Source organism: Carassius gibelio, chromosome B22 (assembly GCF_023724105.1).
Source record: "Carassius gibelio isolate Cgi1373 ecotype wild population from Czech Republic chromosome B22, carGib1.2-hapl.c, whole genome shotgun sequence".
Classification (NCBI taxonomy): Eukaryota; Metazoa; Chordata; class Actinopteri; order Cypriniformes; family Cyprinidae; genus Carassius; species Carassius gibelio.
Genome location: NC_068417.1, coordinates 27710249 through 27729687, shown reverse-complemented (window position 1 = coordinate 27729687; position 19439 = coordinate 27710249). Strand labels below are relative to the sequence as shown.

The 19439-nt window shown below is 39.7% G+C and overlaps 1 protein-coding gene and 1 non-coding gene across 5 annotated transcripts in view; one reads left to right on the top strand and one right to left on the bottom strand.

Annotated features, from left to right (window-relative positions):
- tle2a (TLE family member 2, transcriptional corepressor a) overlaps positions 1–8460 on the bottom strand; it is a 32376-nt gene extending 23916 nt beyond the window's left edge. For all 4 annotated transcript variants that reach the window (XM_052589269.1, XM_052589267.1, XM_052589268.1 and 1 more), the window contains exons 1-2: positions 7841–8460; positions 1865–2025 (exon numbers count right to left, since the gene is read on the bottom strand). In XM_052589269.1, the coding sequence (XP_052445229.1) occupies positions 1865–2025; positions 7841–7864 (185 nt within the window). In that variant the 5' untranslated portion in view covers positions 7865–8460. The remainder of the gene's footprint in view (positions 1–1864; positions 2026–7840) is intronic.
- A 5299-nt stretch (positions 8461–13759) lies between these two features.
- Positions 13760–13831, top strand: trnaq-uug (transfer RNA glutamine (anticodon UUG)). The gene has a single exon. It is a non-coding gene; the product is annotated as a tRNA-Gln (tRNA).
- Positions 13832–19439: the final 5608 nt, after the last annotated feature.

Genomic DNA, 19439 nt, shown 5'->3' with positions numbered 1-19439 from the left:
CAGGCTTGCACATCTAATCTACATTTCCCATCACTCTCTGTGGCAGCATGAGAAGGAAACAAAAGCATCAATTGCACACCTAATGCACATCTTCTGCTCTTTGTTTTGTCACTCTAGATGGGAAAAATGAAATATAATGGAAAAGAAGGAAAGTAATAAAGTGCCAAAATCACATTGAAAATTCATATTGATTAACAAGCATAACTTGCAAGAAGTATTTGCATACTGTGCTGACTGGATCATACATTATGAAAAGTGAAAGTGAAAGTGAAGTGACATTCAGCCAAGTATGGTGACCCATACTCAGAATTTGTGCTCTGCATTTAACCCATCCGAAATGCACACACACAGTGCAGTGACCCCACACACACACACACACACACACACACACACGGAGCAGTGGGCAGCCATTTATGCTGCGGCGCCCGGGGAGCAGTTGGGGGTTCAATGCCTTGCTCAAGGGCACCTAAGTCATGGTATTGAAGGTGGAGAGAGAGCTGTTCATGCACTACCCCCACCCACAATTCCTGCCGGCCCGAGACTAGAACTCAGAACCTTTCGATTGGGAGTCCGATGCTCTAACCATTAGGCCACGACTTCCCAATTATTTTACTAAATGCAAATGCAGTTCATTAGGTCTTGAGTAAAGTATTAAACTTAAGTGACCCCTGCTTTAATTTGATAAAAATAAGATCACAAAAGTGCAGGTCTTCGTTCCTCTGCATCAGGCTAAACCTAGATCCATTAGATATCTGAGCAACAGCTAACTGCAAAAAGCAAGAGCAGATGAACAACTCTTAAAAACTGACTGGGAGTCCAGTTGAGGGCGGTATTATCCATTCAGTTAATCTAGAAGGGTGCATGAAGTAACCACTTTGCTGTTGGCTTCTGGGAAAGATTTTGAATAAATTCAACCATAACTATCCAGGCAGATACAAGTGTAAAACCAGCATCCATCAGCAGGGCTGAACTGTGTTTATACAGAGGATTGTTTAGCTTATTTGACTGAACTCCGAAGGTGGGAATAGAAGAGACCCTACAATAGGAATGTGGGGACTGGGAGGATTTGCCAAATCTGGCATGAGGGATCAAAGCTGCAGCCGTGTGAAGGCTTGCCAGTAATAAGGAGGGGTGTAAGATTGTGCAGAAGGGGCATGGAATACCATACCGGAGAGAACGCCAGAACCTACCAGAAATCACTCACGGGTCACGCCAGGTCTGGCCACATTCCTCAGCCTTAGAGTACACATCAAACGCATACCCACAGAATCAAAGCTGCACGTGTATGTTATGAGAATGTGGCGGGCCTTTCCCATTCAGAAGCTGCTGCAAGGGATTTCTGTTGAATACTAACAAAATTCTATGCCCTACTTGTTAGAAATTCCAGCTGGTGTTGAATAGAGGTGTCCAATCCTGCTCCTGGAAGGCCACCTTTTTGCAATAACATCCCTAGAAGTTTCTATTAATCTAGAAGACAAGTACAGGTGCATTTAACAAGTGTTAGAACTAAACTCTGCAAGAGAATGGCCCTCCAGGTGCAGAACTAGACACCCATTGTGTAGAAGGTTGATCAGATAGATGGCTAGCTGTTGGGGGTGAAGTCAGTCATCTTGGTGAGGCTGGTTAGAGCTCACACACACATCTTTGGGAAAGCACAAAACTAGTTACCACAAGAAAGCAACCTGAAAACCCTAACCGCTGACATCTTAACCTTTTTTTATAGCCCAACAATTGCACTGCATCAGGAATTCTACAAAGACACCCTACCATAGGTTGACAATCACAGGATTGGGAATAATGATTCTTGATAATACTGACATTAGACATCTTAGAGTGCATATATGTATTAGAAAGGGGGTTGTACCTGTGATACTGTGTCTGCAGGAACTGGAATTCCTCCTTTATGCGGTCCAGGGTCTCGGAGTAAGTGAGTTTCAGAGGTTGGGTCGACCCCGATGCTGCAGCGGCCGCAGCTGCGGCTGCAGCGGCTGAAGCAGAGGACCCAGGGGGTGGTTGCAAAGGTGCCTATGTGGGGAAAATAAAGGAGAGTTAGCATTTGAATTTTTTTGAATGGATGAAAATTTATGGCAATTGTCGGGCCTAATGCATGGACCTGGATCCGTTAATCATTTCAACACTTAAAATGAAACTTGGCTTAAAACAGAGAATGATGTATTCTTCAAAAATCAGACTCAGTGCGAACATGATTTGAGGAACTCATTGCACAGAGGACTGTGACCATGATAGAGAGTGCTATGCACATGGCAGAAATGAAGGACGCTGATGAAAGACAAGCTCCCCAGAATGAGAGAGAAAGCAATGAAAGAATGAGAGGGGATGGGGGTTGGGGTTGTCCATGACATAGGCTCCATTGTAAAGGGATAAAGCATTACAGACAGATGCGTGTCTATAATCACATTGGTTGTGGGTGTGCTGAGGATGGGGGATTGGGGTGGGGACCATGGTTGCTGCTAGAATTAAGACATTTGTTCAAAATTAAGCCTGGATTAGAAAAGGGTGCAAGAAAGAGGACCCTATCAGGGTGGGACCCCACCAAGCTAACTGAATTGCGCCAGCTCCAGCAATTAGGAGCTTGGCCTCAGGGTAATGCAGACGGACAGGCAGACAAAAGCCTATGTGCTGTACAGTAGAGCCTGTCCATCCGTCTATCCGTCTTCAAGCATTTCTGCTGACGAAGATGCTCGAGCTCATGTCATGACTGCACCATACAGGGGTTCCCGCACTTCTCACGGGAAACTATTCTTCTAATGAGCTAAAAGAGGGGAAAACCGCCAAAAGGGACATGATTGATCAAATGTGAAAGTGCATAAAGCCCCATTACTTCAATTAGCATGGAGCATTTGGTTTTGACGGTAGTCGCATTTACTGCCAAGCACTTTAGCGGCTAACCGTTGGCAAAATGTCATAGGGAATTATGAGCATGTGTGACCTGCATTAACACTGTAAATGCACTGACTTAGCCAAGAGTTACTGAGAAAATGAAAGACAACAGTACATGGACCGTTTAGGCTTAAAACTGGTCTTGGAGGGATGGGGACAGATGTAGCTGCAAATATCAAACGGGGTGGGGAGTGTCTGTGGGTGAAAGGGGTCACACTATGTCGGGGCACCAGGCTTGGAGTACTGGGAGGAAGTTTAAAGGCGGGGGGCGGTTAGACCTAACTACACAGGGAGAATGGAGCCTCTCGGCCTTCGGCTCATAGGAGACACAGCGCATTGTTAGAGACTCTAACGAGCTCCTCTCTCCAGCCCTGCATTTCAATCTGCGGTCCAGATCCCTGGGCACTCACAACTCTGGCAAAGCAGGGAGCACACACACACACACACACACACTACAATTACTCCTCACAGGTTAAAGAAAAGAGTTTGGAGGACAAGAGGAGGAAGGCCATTTGACGAGGGGAGGCGGGAGGAAGGGGGAATGACACTTGGCTATATTCCCTTCATCCTCTTTATCTCCTCTCGCTCTACCCCACCCAGCCTCTCACTCTGATATTCACCTCTTGTTATTGAATTTTGTGTACAGGTGCAAAGAGACTTCCGGAAGAAAGAAAAAAGGAACAACAAAGAGAGCAGGCCTTCACTGAAAGGCTGATACCAAAGAGCGAGTCTCATGGAGCTTCTTGGAGACTCAAATGTTCATTAATTAGACATTCAGGTTTCCGAAACCACAGAGTGTCACCACCTCTGAGAGGCCATTATTGTGGTTCTTTCCATGTGTCTGGTCTCAATATGGCAGCCATTTTCAGTGTTCTTGTAACCTGCTTCTCAGGCTAAATCAGCTTGTAAATCCTCTGTGCAACTTTCCTTGATGGTTTTCGCAATAAATGGTCTAATTGACCTCGACAGTTTCACAACAAGGGTTTAACCTGGCATGGACCTGGCAGGGCATTGCGAGCCACTCTTGTCTTAGTGAGAGTCACAGACTTAGTAATCTGAGTAATGGCAAAACTCTGAAAACCTAAGTTGAATGAACTGATTAAATCTTATATTATGTCATGCACATGGGTCACAAATGAAAAGGCAGCTTGAGGCAGTAATGACAATCATGGCAAAATTCTCTCCTTTTTGGACGAGTGAAGAATCGCAAAGAAGTTCTCACATGACCTCTAGTGAGGGACAGGTCATGATAAAGTTGGAGTCTGCTGGAAATTATAGCTTGTGCTGTCTAGATACTATGAAAAGCCCAGTCTATAGATTATAGGCATGTCCAAGTCCGTTTGTTTACCACACTCACAATGCGTCTTGGAAGGTGTGAGTGTGCATGCAATGTTTTCATTTCCTTCAGTCAAACAAAAATCGGCACACTGCCACTACTGCTCTCAAAAAATTTATTAAAATTGCAACGTTTTGACCCTAAGGTCTTCGGCATGCAAAAGGTTGAAATGTTGTGAGCACCTGCCCAAAATTTTGGGATGTGCGCACATTACACTCTCTTTGTTCATTTTTTCTCCTTTAATTACACGCTTTTTTGCATCAAACCATAATGATCTCCCAAAATCCCATGCCCACTCACTCACTCACTCACTTACAAAGATGCTAAACGAAGAAGCAGCTGCTAAACACTACTGTGCCTATGTCCACTGAGCTGTCCAAGCCACAGCTTCATTCTTTCTGTCAGAGGTCTGGCTGAGGGGCCCTTCAAGATTCCCACATGGCCTGTATCCGAGGATTGCTACACAGCCTGTGAAATGCTGTGGACGGCCATAATGACCAACATCCCAAAACCTGTCAACATGGTGGCCTAACCTTTAATAAAGCCGTTTCTGCTTTCACACACAAATCTCTTGGAAAAAAAAACTGACCACACGCTTGACGTTTTCATTCCCAGAGAATAGCTACGGAGCCCAGATTGGGATTCTCCAAACTCTTCAACTGAGTTCATTGTTTAAATTATAACTTTGCCTTAAAAACAGTAGTATATTCTCTTTAGGTGTCTTTTCATGGGAGCCTCACCAAGTGAAGCCTCTGAGAACCAGCAAGCCTGCTAATTAGATCATGTTTTTCTGTAAAAAATAAAGCTTTCACATAAACATCCACCCTAGGCAACAGGGTGGAGAAGGACTGAGGCTAAAAATAATTGGAATGGACTTTCTGTATCTTTGAACCATTTGAAGAAGAACCTCTTTTTAGGTGCACACACAAATCCAAGAAACCAGGCGATGCTTTTCACAGCAACATTTGAAGTTCCGGCACTGAATATGAAATCTTTCAACTACAGTGTCAACAACCGGCAGGCATTTGCATTTTAAAGAACCTCCCCGGGAATCTGACCTAGGCACGGCCTCGTTTCATTGATTCCGTACTCTACGGTAGCATGAAGCTTTAAGGAATGCCCCAGTAATCCCTTACTTAGATGGGGGAGGGGATGTGGGGTGTAGTACGGTGCCAGGCACCTGTTTCATTAACATCACATCTTTTCTCTACCCTCTCTGCAAGCTCGTTATTCAAATTTCCCTGCTGTCAGGATACATTAGCGGCGCTGCAACGTTGGCTTGTCAGCTGTGGTAATTGCTCTAGGTGCTTCCTTTATGAGGTAACCCGCAGCCTGTTTGTTCTCTCGGTTTCAAGGAATTCCATGCTTTCTCCCAATGACTTTTGCAAACTGAGGGTGACTTGGATGATGGTGCCAAAGCATGTGCAACGGCCGGAATGGGCCATACCCTGATTTCACTTGGATTTCTCTGGATACAGAAGGCTGGAGGAAATGGATACAGTGTCAGGGAGGAATACCGAGAAATACCTTGCATAGCAAGGATAGTGGTGCTCCTCTGCTGGAGAAGTCTTTGCTAGAGCAGATCCCTCCAGAAGCCAGAATTAGAACCAATCAGCAGGTGTCAGCAGGCAATTTGTAGGAACTGACAACTGTTTCAACGTGCCGATTAAGATTTTCCACTTGTATGACAATGCAAAATGAGTATTATATAGCCTCATATATAAACAATCCAATTTTCTCTCTTTTATCCGAATACAAAAACTTTGTTTAACCCCATAAAATATAGATATGACTCTCTCTATTAGCCTACAGTTAAACGGTGTACAACAACCACTTACTCTCCCATTCAGTGTTAAAAGCACTTTGAAAGCAAACAAACGGATGGACTGACTAATTAGCATGAAAATGATTGTCTTGGTTAAGAGGGGAAATGAAGAGAGATTTTTGACTGATGCCATGCCTACATCAAACAAAAAGTTTTGTATTAAATTGCTTGTTTTAATCAAGATGATAATTTTCGGATGAATTAACCTTGTTCACACAATGAGGAATGAGTGGGTTAGTACTGTCTGTGTTTCAACCTCTTTATTTAACGCATATGGTCTTATTCCAATTTCATCAAGATATACTCACTTATAATTGACTAAATTAAATATCTGTGCCCTAGTTAATCAATCTCTCTTCAGATGTTTTATATGGATACTTACAGGTTATATCTAAAACTGTAAAGCTATGATTTGGACTGAAGAAGATCTCTTATTAAGATGATGAAACATAGCTGTATCACATCCCAACCACCTCTTCATGTTTCGGACTGTTCAAGGTGAGTGGAAAGAGGTCGTATTCAGAACTAACTGGGTGCCCTGGAAAAACAGGTTGGACCAATCGATCATTCTAAAGAGAAATAAAAAAAAAAACGAGCAACCTGGTCACTGCAGAGCAACAACTAAAAGGGGTGGAAAACCAAAACACTTCACCTATGTACCGCACATCTCTTTCAGATCACGAAATTGCACACCCCAGTGGAATCTAATTTCCATCCCTTAGGAAATGAATGTCAAAGCATTCTTAGGGAAGGTTGGGGTACTGGGGGAGGGGTGTATAGCGACTGTAGGGAAACCTCAGGAAGGATTTTAACACATAGCTTGATTCAATCAGTCCAGTGTTTTCAATGGTAACTGACACTTATTAAATAGCAGTTGACCAATATAGGTTTTTCAACAGCAAATACGATAACCAAAGAGCAAGGTGACCAGAATCCTGCCCGATATATCTGTGATATAAAGGTTACATTTTAATTACAGCAACTGAGATGTACACTAAACCAAATATTGTGTCCCCGATATTTGCTACATAACACATTGCGCTCTATACAGGACTTTTCTATCCTATACCTACTCTATTCTATATCTATTCTAGCACAGCTAACGTACATATTAATCGACCAAGCAATGCAATTATTGACCGATTAACTTCAAAATGTACAAACATTGGCGGATTTATTGACCTAGCTGATATAGCACTAATACTAAAATTCCCACCTAGCTTTCTTTAAGATATGTTGCATGACTTATGCTAAAAACAACAAACAAAAACAGTATATAAAAGAATCTGTTTTTACTTCTAGCATAAAGAAAAAAATACAAGTCTTATAGAGCTGCATCAAAGATGGTCACACTGGAGGTTAATGCAGTACTGAAATCCAAAAAGTAATAAAACCTAAATGTATGAAAGGTGAAAAGAGTGGCACTCTTGTAACTCATAGTCCAGCAGCCGAAATACAGAGATCTGCCTACAACATGAAATGGGCTACACTAACAGTACCATAAAAGGGGAAATAGCATCCTTTAAGCACATTATTTAAACTGATTGCATTGGTCACCACCTTTTTAAAAGCACATTTTAGGGTGGCTTGATTTGATCTAATCATGCCCTGATGAGTAGCACTACTCGGCCAACAACAGTTTCACAATCCATGTCAACATTCAACCTAAATAATGAGACAAAGGGTACAAACAGACTTTGTTTTAGCCTATATATGAAACGTACAGAAGCGCATTGCGCATCAAGCAGACGGTCATTTTACGTAGTGAGGTGACTTACCTGGGGTCGATTCTGGGGAAACATGGTGAACAACGGGTTTGTTGCGGTTCGAGGGTCTTCTGTCTCGGTGTAGCCTCAAATGTTGTTTCAGAAGAGTTTGCGCCGTTCTGTGGGACTCAGAAGAACATTTGGCCCTGTTTCAGCGGCGCCAGGCTCGGCTCGCGCATTCCTCGCTCAAGACTCCCTTTGTTCTGCTTTATCGCGCGATATAAGATGCGCTCAGTCCGGTGTCGAGTCCCTCGCTACGACGCACCTCCAAATATCGAATGCACGCGTTCGGCCTTCAGAGCTCCCCCGCCCTTGAGGTGCTTTACTGATGAAAATAATAAAGAAACCAAGTGGATGGCCAGCTCTCGTGCTCCCAAGACGCGACGCTCAACGCAGCAGCAGCAGCAGCAGCTTCTTTTGTTTGCTTCTCTCTCTCTCTCTCCTCATCCGCTCCTTGCTTTCGGATCCTCAGCTGATTTTCAATGGGACATGCGAGTTGTTTTCTTCAAGAAAAACGCATGCCGCCCATGTGCAAAAAAGATAAGGGGTTTGGCTTGTGGTAACCAGAAGCAAAGAGTTAAATTCTCAAGTTACACTCATTTCAACCCATAAGACACATGGACTGATCTGCTGTGCTGTATTTGTTTATGTATGTGGGTCAGTGACAAATAAGGATGCCTTTGGGATAATTAAAAGGAGGAAACATGGAAATACAGTGTGTTTGATGGTTTCAAGTCGTGTGACTATCAAGAAAAGGCACTACAATACATGGAGTGTATAGGGCTACACAACCTAAACAATATTAAAATGAAGATATTTTGTGGGTACCCTTTTAAAATGAATAAACTGTTCATATTAAAGTCTGTAATATGTGATGTTTTATTTTTTTTTTACACAGTCATGCTATAGGATTTGTTGTCACATGAGAACAAAATGGCTACCTGAATCTTGGTTAGGCTACTCCACACGCTAACAAAAGTTTTTCAAATATTAATAGAATTAGAGGAACTGCTTGTTTCGATGCCCCTTGTGAAGAAATAAAAAGGTTACAAACTGCTTATGCCAACAGTTAAACGTTACACTGAGGAAATTATACAATTTGACTTTAAGCCATTTCAAATTTGAAAGTAAAATGTTTACTGTTTTTAATGTATTTTAAGTAGAACAATTGTGACACTGGAACACAAAAGCAGTCTTAAGACGCTGGGGTATATTTGTAGCAATAGCCAAAAATACATGGTATGGGTCAAAATTATTGATTTTTCTTATGCCAAAAATCATTAGGATACAAAGTAAAGATCATATTCCATAAAATGTTTTGTAAATTCTCTACTCTAAATATATCAAAACTAAATTTTTGATTACTAATGTACATAGCTAAGAACTTTGTTTGGACAACTTTGAAGGCGATTTTTCTCAGTATTGTGATTTATTATTATAATTTTTTTTTTTGTACCATTCCCAACAATGAAAAGCTTATTTGTTTATTATAAATTATATAAATTATACATTTATTATGTATAAATCTCAGTTTCAGAAAGTTGGTCCAGGATCACAATTTAAAAAAATTAAAAAATCAAGCATCGAGGACGTTATGTGCAAAAGTCCAAGAAAATAAATAATGTTTTAGCTATAATGATCCAAATGAATAAGTCTAATACAATCTACTCTGCACAAAATGTTAAAAAATTTATATTTTGTGATGCAGTTTAAATATAGCACCTCGTCTCTCTATGCTATTCACACGTTCCCATCACATTGTCTTATTTTATGCAAAGGATTTCGATTGAAAAATAAGGGTGCAGCTAACTGTAAAATGATTGAATGAAATCTCCACGTGGGGTTTGACCCAGCCACAGTCAACACTGGCTGCTTTAGCCAATCAGCGTCGAGAGCACCCCACGTGGGGTGCGCTGACCGCTCGCTGATTGGCGCGCGTCACAATTATAGAACCCCAAACGTCAGTCAAGCTCTCAGAGCGACGGAGAAACCATTTAACCCTTTCAGTGCACGCGGTGGAGACGAATTCAAATTCCTATTGTGATGTAAAGTAGCTTCTCTCTCTCTCTCTCTCTCTTCTCTTTTTTTATTACTTTAAATCGCTTTGCATTGTTTCAGGGCACCCACAATCAAATCCCATGGCTAGTGGTTTAAAACGGGGGCCTGTTTCCTATGTAAATCACTTTTTGTTTAGGCCACCAGTCTCTCCATCTGTTTATGAAATATCTTGATTTTGAAGATTCCTGAGACTGTCAGCCCAGCATTCATTTTTTTTTAATCTTTGATCTTGAAGGCACATGAAAAACAGCTTTGCTATAAAGATAACATGCTCTGGGGGGCAATAAGAACCAATGTGTGACCTAAATCAAATATCTTGTGTGTGTGTGTTGCTCTGGGTCAGGGAATACAGCTTAATAAGCTTACAAAGGCATTATCGCTGAGGAATATCTTGGATGAATTGTTCAAATTTGCTTTTTTTGACAAAACAATATGAACGACAGGGATTTTCCACCATAAATAATATAATACGAAAATTTTCTTTCGGTGTGCAAAAACCACAGGAGACATTTATTAGTATTCCAGTGGCGTGACCCCTTTAGTTGGGCTCATAATTAGAGAGGCAGATATTGAAAAAGCAATTTTCCCACTGTAGAAATCACTACATGGCAGCAGTGCGGCTAAAAAAACAGAAAGGAAGGATGCGGAGGAGGAGAGAAAATAGAGGGAAGGAGGAGTGTAGAGGGATCTGCTTAAAAGAAAGATACAGATTTCGAGGATGTATGGGGACTGGAAGGGGGAGGGTCATTATTGCCATTTTTCCCATGAATTTTAATACACAGAGCAGGTCTCCTGGCCTCTGCAGTCCATATGTATTGGAAACCATATTAGAGTCATGCTGCAGGATGTCTGATGTATGATGTTTGGTGTGTGTGTGTGTGTGTGGGGGGAGACAGAAAGTTTTACAAGCAATGGTCAATATCTCCATTTTTCAGATCAGACGAGAGGAGCTTTCCAGTGGAGCCAAGAAAACTGAACCATTTTTATCCCCTACAATGTTTGACATTATTTATTCCACAGCCGTCCCTCGCAAGTAACAAACTTGATCAATGATCTTCCCCTGTAATTCACTTTCACATGCAGCCCACACAATATTGCACCAACACCGATATGAGCTTTCTGAAAGCTGAACAGAGGAGACCAACATGTTACTTGCTTTGTGTGCTTTTAGCTTTCAGAGCTGGCAGTAGGGTGAGTATTTAAAGAGATAGTTCATCACAAATCCATCATCAGTGATAAATAAGGGGAAAAAATAATAATCATTTGTGCTTTTGAAAATTCTATTAAAAAATTTTACTGAATGACTCTAAAAATGTAATGTGGTGTAACTATCAAGTTAAAAGTTTTGTCTTTTATATATATTTATGTGTGTGTGTGTGTGAATATCTCACTCATTATTTTAAATAAATATCTTATTCATTTTTTATGTATTTTGTAATGATAACAAATGAATATTGAGTTTCTGAGGAGTTGCACCACCTGACATTTTACAACCTGAATTAACCTGGTCAAAAAAAGTGAATTATCTGATATTTTAAGACACAACTTGAGAGTCACAAGTGTCTTCAAGGGTCCTCTTTATGACAATATGTCCTGTTTTATAATTTATTGTATTTTAAAAGGCCTTTTCATTATGAATGGACAATTCAATCACCATTATTTTTTTTTTACTTTTAATTTAGATTTTTTTTATAATGTATATATATATATATATATATATATATATATATATATAAAGAGTTCAGATGTCAAAGCCTATAAGTACGTCTGACGTTTTTCTTAAAAATTAGCATTTATTTCTGACTACTAGTATATAGTTTCTATGTGAGTACTGGTCCTTCTGAATGGGTTGAGGCTGGGATTTAGTGCATTTGAACATTTGAAGTGAAAGTACTTGATGAACATATACTATGTGTGGAGAGTTTTCACTCAGTATCGTTATCTCAGGATGGCTTTTTGAACCTTTGCATTGGAACTCTTCATATATATATGAAAATCCGCACCGCTGTAGCTTTCAAACCTCATTAGCATTTCCGCACATTGAAATACCGCACAAATTTTTCTTTTATGCAAACATACCTGCACACAGATATCAAGCTGACAGCGGTGTCTTCACATTCTCCAATTACAGGTCTATATTTAGAGCAGAAATGGTCACTTATTCAGTGGCGAAGAGATCATTTGTTTGCATTTGTGTGGGTACTCCGCTCTTGGTGTGACACTTGTAGAAGTCTACTTGACTACCTGCTTAAGCAATTGTCGCAATACATGCACTTAAAAAAATGTGACCTTGCTAAGAAAACACTTAATATCAATGATGCAAACTCCACTTTGGGAAAAACTCGACATCTGAAAGACTAAAGACAGAAAAGGAGACGTAAGTATTCAGCCTGCCAGAACTGAGCAGAGAAAAACTAATGGATGAATGGTAATGAGGGTCTGCGGGAGGCGTGTGAGCATGTTCCCTGGCCAGTATAGAGGTGACTGACAGCCAGACAAGACTATGCTGTTGTTGTGATCTCCTCTACACACACACATACACACAAACACCCCCCTCACAGACAAGCCCCATGTCAGCAAGGAGACAGCAGGCTGATTTATTGGATTCTCCTCCCCTGGGAACCCCCCTCCCATCCTCCAGCTCTCCCCCCATCCATCCATCCATCCATCCATCCCTCCTCCTCTTTCCTGCTTTCCCCAGGGGGCAGAGAAGGGTTAATGACCCACATCAGCATCCACACACACACACACATACTGTCATTCAAGCACATTTGCACCCTTCACAGAATATCGAACTTCAAAACACAGGAACCAGAAACTCCACCTCACTAATTATTCAAAGTATAATTTAAAAGATTAATAACGACAAAAACGATGCTTCAACTTGGAACCAACACAATGTATTTGCATATACAGAGGTATGTCACCATAATCATAGATGTGTATCAATTATGCTCTTGGCTGCCTGTCAGTTCATATCTATTGTCATATTAAAAATAGAAAAACATTTTTTTTTATTGTTATTGTATTTCTGACATTTTAATGAAGCTAACTGTGATGACATTTTCCTAAAACTGTCTTAATTACATTGGTCTAGACTCTATTGTAAGTAAAATGCTATGCTTAAATATTAAGCTTTTCGTTTGTTTATTTGTTCTAATACTGATTTTTAAAAAAGCCTAATTTGTCTCATCATTGTCGCAATCATCGCAAATATCCTCATTTTCTTTAATAATGACTTCAATCACTGTAAATAATGATAATACATACCAAATGTGTTTCGAGCTCAGACTGCCCCCTTCAGTTCAACAGCAGTATTGCAGAATTGATGGCGTGCGTCAGATTACTAATAATAAATTCATGGAGGAGGCGTTATAGTGTGATGAACATGTTGACAGTGGACGTAATTGCTATCCTTACATTTTGCTTTGTGTTTTACACAGATTTTCACGGTTGGTGTGTCTTCATCTTGAGCACTTGATACGATATATGAGCTGTGAAGTTTGATAACATTTGCTTTGCCTCGCGGATTTCACGGGCTTTTGTTGATGTCGTTGTTTTAGCGCGATATAATCATTTTAACGTAGTTTATTACTTTTAATAGTAAGCGCTATAATCATTTTAACGTAGTTTATTCATTTTAATAGTAAGGCAGATTGATAGATTTTGTACTTGTTGAATGAAATATCAACATGCATTGTTATTCGAAGTTGAGAAGACACGATAAAACGTTTTCTCAATAACATATAAGATTTAGGGTGTACGTAAGTTATCTGTTGCGTAGCTATATTTTATATGTTATAAGATTTTATAGGTTCAAGCCATTCTGTATATTTTGAAATATTAAAGCGTCACACGAGCTTTAATGCACGTGGTTCTATGGTGTAATGGTTAGCACTCTGGACTTTGAATCCAGCGATCCGAGTTCAAATCTCGGTAGAACCTGAGTTTTTGTTTTATTTTTTCTCACTTAAAAAAAAATAACGAGTAATGATATTCAGAAAATTAAATATCAACTCAACGAAATACGCAAACGGCAAAGACAGTAGAGCACGTGCTCCACTACTAACTGGCCTATATATTGTCCTATATTTACTGTGAAGTATATTTTTAAATAGTATTTTTTAACCAAATGTTTTGATTTTTAAAATCGTAACTTTCACACTATGCATCGTATTATTCCACATTATTCCATCATAAATATTTGAAAATATATGAACATATTTCAACGACTGTCCCTATATATTCCCAGGAATAAATGCTGTTGAATTTTTAATTGTATTTAAAATTGTAAAAAATATATGTTTTGATAGTCTGGCCGCAGAACTTTTGAGAAATAACTCCTTAAAAATAAAACAATATAAAACTTCCGTCAAAGTAGTTTTCAGGATCGAGTCAAAGGACATTTGAGGTGTTATACTTTGAATGTCCAGGAGGAGTCAGTATATCACACATTACGTACATGTGGGGAAAATACTTTTTTTTTACTACTACTGTATTATGGAGATCATATATGATATAATTTATTTGTATTATTATTTTTTTATGTAAAATAATAATAATCATTATTATTATTATTATGAAAACATATATTTACAGTTTCTTTATTTATAAATCATTTAACCTTTCACGACATACCCAGATGGACCCAAAGAGATGTTGTCAGATTTAATGTCTGGTATAGCTAAGAAACCCCTATGGTTCTTGTCTTTCATATTCACTCCAACATTAACTTTTTGGATCTTTAAATACTCAATATGTCTCCTCTCTCAAGCCTAACCTTGGCAGGTTAACAGACACTGTATTTTTCAGGCCTGAGCCACTGCAGCTCAGTCCAGATGTCTCTTGTGGATCTTCTGACCTCAACAGGAGCCAAACGTCTCCTTAGACTTAGCTGCAATTTGAAGGTAGAAAGTTGCAAATGTATTAACAGTTACATTAACATTTATTGACTAGCCTTACATCTTGAGATAGTGTCTGAATTAATAGTCAGCGTGTTGTTCATGAAGTGTACAACCGTCCAATGTGTGTTACCTGTTATAATTCCTCACAGAGCCGCAGAGAACAGCAGCAACAGTGAGCGAGGATAAATATATAAACCCGTCCAGCCGGTGGTTGGGATGGCCGGGAGCCAGACTTCACTGACCCCTGAGCTGAAAGAAGTGTAGCATTGTCTCTCTGGGCCTCCAGCTCTGTGCATTTTAAAAATGAACAGCCGATCCCTTCTGGATTATTTACTTTTGCCAGGCTATATGCCACATATGACTCAGTATTACTACACCTTCCATTTTTCCTAAAGCAAGGAGGCCTTTTTTTTTTGGCCAATAATGAACTCTACAGAAAATAATTTTAATAATTTTAGTATGTTTTTGTAGCTGTTTGGATGTATTTATAAAGGAGAAAATGAGAAAACCTGACATTTTGAAGATGAAAATGGCGTGATAAGTTATAAGATATATGCTAGTACCAAAGGATACTGACATTTCAGAAGCATATTGTAAACAATATAAAAAAATAATAATAAACGCACTCGCCAAAAAAAAATCATTTAACGTGAAAACCAGCCATATTTATGTTTAATAAATTCAGCGCTCTATCAGATCACTACTAATGTTTACATAGCAGTGCTGTATATCAGTCCGCTGATTGGCGCCGGTCTCGTATCAACATGAAATAGGAGGAGCTAATAATAACGGCCTCGCGGCTCGCGCTGTGTTTCCCGCAAACGTGACTGGCGCCGTTATTTTCTCAGTTAGCTACGTGTATCAACAACATCGATAACAACATTGAAAACAACATCGATAACATACAGGTAAGGTTTAAAAATAATTCCAAAAGGCATTTTGAGCATAAACATAAATGGGAGTAAAATCACACCTGCCATTTTGAGGGAAATCGTTTCCCAAGGGCTCTGAACAAAATGACATTAGCGAACACAAACGTCGTTAAAAAAAACATAAAAGTAGCAAACGTAATAGCCACCTTTTTCCAGCGATTAAAAATTATGTAAAGCACTTCTGGTTTGTGGAAGTTTCACGTTCCTTACGTTTGGTAAACTTTGATGTGATGTACAACAATATAGCTATTCATGATGATATGTTGAAAGTAATTTGTTAATGCTTAATTTTCTTTTAATGATCGACTGTTGAAGGGTGAGTATAATAATGTCTCCTCATCGTATCCAGTTTTTGAAAATGCTTATTGTTGCGGTCAGGGGTGCTTCACAAGACCCCGGGCCCTATGCATAGGCAGTCCTAATGCCCCCCCTTGAAAATATATATTCCAGACTTTTCAAGGGCCCTGTCTTCCTTTGGGGCCCTGGTAATCAGTACTGGTTTTAACCCCAGTCCGGTGCCCCTGATTACGGTCATAGAGCGAACCTTTTGCTGACCGTTTACAGTGTAAAAGGAAGTTACTCCCATAAATCGCGCAATGCATAATGGAGCATAGGAAAAATGTGTATAGGCTATAACATGAAATGCAGTTCACCCAAGCTAAAAGATTCATTAGGGCTTTTCACACTGTGCTTAGACCCTGGTTATCCACACCGCTTTTAACCCCTGGTAAAGAAGCGTTTCACACCTTTAACTTAAAAGCAGTGCACCGCCTTTTTACCGGGGTTATGAACGGGCGTTGCACAAGATTCTGGGTACTATGCATAGGCAGTCCTGATGGGCCCCCATGCCCCCCCCCCCCATGAAAATATCCAGGTAAAATAAAATATACAGACTTTTCAAGGGCCCTCTCTTCCTTTGGGGCCCTGGTAATCAGTACTGGTTTTACACCCAGTCCAACGCCCCTGGTTATGAAACCAGCTTAGTTTGTTCAGTGTTAAAACAGAGCGGTGTTTCCTTGTTGCTGCTGGATGCTTGGCGACAGACAGCCAATCAGAAATTGAGCAGCAAGGCATGATGACCACGTCGGTAACAGGAAACATGCGTCGTGTGAAGAGAAAAATAAGAAATGTCAAAAGACGGTTAACCCAGTTAACAGTTAAGCCCAGTATGAGAAGTGTGAAATTTGATCACAGAAAACCCAGGAGGGGTTTAGGATGACCCAGGGTTAACCATTTCAAGCCCTATACTGGTAAATCCAACTTTGCTGCTTTGAACAACACTATTGTGTATTTTAAGGTTGTGGTAAGTCTAAATGGCTATCATTGAAAGTGCAAAACAACTAACAGAGTAATTTAGCTGAATGTGACCAGCTAACTGAGCCATCTTCACACAAAATGACACATTCATTAATTACTGGAGGAGGTATCAACAGCTAAATGTGACAACGGACCTAAAATCTTCCCCAAAGGAATAAAGGTGCTAAATCTGTTAGAGCAACTTAGGCTTTCTTTGACATCTTCTAAAGCCCGCTCTTACATAAGCTGAGAGGAATCAGGCCAGATGGAAACCCACAAAATAACAACTTACATTTGAGGTAAAAGGAGCACAACGTGATATGGAGTAACAAGAAGTTTATTTTGTCACACCATTGCCATTTGGGAACACAAAGGTAGGTTGGAAGCCTTGTTAGCATCCTGACCAGTGGTTTCAGTGCCTGCTAGCCTATGATATAACACAAACAAAGAACAGAGCATGTGCAACCAACTACAGATCTGCCCACACTGAGTGCACATACTATTACAGGTGCTTCTTAATAAATTTGAATGACGAGGAAGAGTTCATTTATTGCATTAACATTCAAATTGTGAAACTCACGTATTAAATTCAGTGCACACAAACTGAATTTAGTAGATTAAAAAGTAGATTAAGTCTTTGTTTTTTGTTTTTTAATTGTGATGATATTGGCTCATATTTAACAAAAATCCACCAGTTCACTATCTCAAAAAATTTGAATATGACGAAATGCCAATCAGCTTATCAACTCAAAACACCTGCAAAGGTTTCCTGAGCCTTCAGAATGGTCTCTGAGTATCATTGACACCCTTCACAAGGAGTGTAAGTCACAAAAATGCATTGGCTATAAGCTGGCTATTCACAGAGTGCTGTATCCAAGCATGTTAACAGAGAGTTGAGTGGAAGGAAAAAGTGTGAAAGAAAAATGGACTGAGGCTGGGGTCAAGGCATCAAGAGCCACCACACACAGATGTGTCAAGGAATTTGGCTACTGTTGTCATATTCCTCTTGTTAAGCCACTTCTGAACCGAAGACAACATCAGAGGTATCTTATCTGGGCTAAGGAGAAGAAGAAATAGACTGTTGCATTTGGTCCAAAGTCATCTTTTCAGATGATAGAAAGTTTTGTATTTCATTTGGAAACCAAGGTCCTAGAGTCTGGAGGAAGGCTGGAGAAGCTCATAGCCCAAGTTGCTTGAAGTCCAGTGTTAAGTTTCCACAGTCTGTGATGATTTGGGGTGCAATCTTATCTGCTGGTGTTGGTCCATGTTTTTTGAAAACCAAAGTCACTGCACAAGTTTAACAAGAAATCTTGGAGTACATCATGCTTTTTTCTTCTGACTAGCTTTCTGAAGACTCTGATTTAATCTTTCAGCAGGATTTGGCACCTGCCCACACTGCTAAAAGCAGGAAAAGTTGGTTTAATGACCATGGTGTTTGTGTGCTTGACTGGACCGTAAACTCACCAGACCTGAAGCACAGAGAGGATCTATGATGTATTGTCAAGAGGAAGATGAGAAACAAGAGATTATAAAAAAATGCAGATGAGCTGAAGGCCACCGTCAAAGAAACCTGGGCTTCCATACATTCTCTCAGCAGTGCCACAAACTGATCACCTCCATGCCACGCTGAATTGAGGCAGTAGTTAAAGCAAAAGGAGCCCCTACCAAGTATTGAGTACATGTACAGTAAATGAACATACTTTCCAGAAGGCCAACTATTCACCAAAAATGTTTTTTTAAATATTGGTTTTATGAAGTATTCTAATTTGTTGAGATCGTGAATTGGTGGGTTTTTGTTAAATGTGAGCTAAAATCATCACAATTAAAAGAACCAAAGACTTAAACTACTTCAGTCCGTGTGCATTGGATTTATTTAATACACGAGTTTCACAATTTGAGTTGAATTACTGAAATAAATTAACTTTTCCTAGACATTATAATTTATTGAGAAGCACCTGCATATCATTTGAATTTATTATATAATAATTGAATATTAGAGTATTCAACAATGCATTTTCTTTTCAATTGCTTCACCTTGACATTGGATTGTAATTGGAGGACTAATTAAGCTCTTGAGACTTCATTTTGAAAGAAAGCTGACTAATTTTGACCATCTCTCATTTGTAGTCATGGCTGTGAGTGAAAAAATGGGAAACATTAAAAACCTGGCTGCCGCAGTGCTGGACAGACGGACAGGAAAGTGCCCTTAAGCGAAAATAAACAACACTTGCAAACCAAATAAGATCAAACGTGTTTGGTAACCACTTCTGGCTGATATGTCCTTTACGGTATATAAAACTAAAGTTTACATGTGGATTGAATTCATGTTAATTCATGCGCAACATAAACACATAGTATTGACATTAGACTTCTGAATTAAAATATGCTAACTGGATATGCAAACATTAAATGTACCATGCA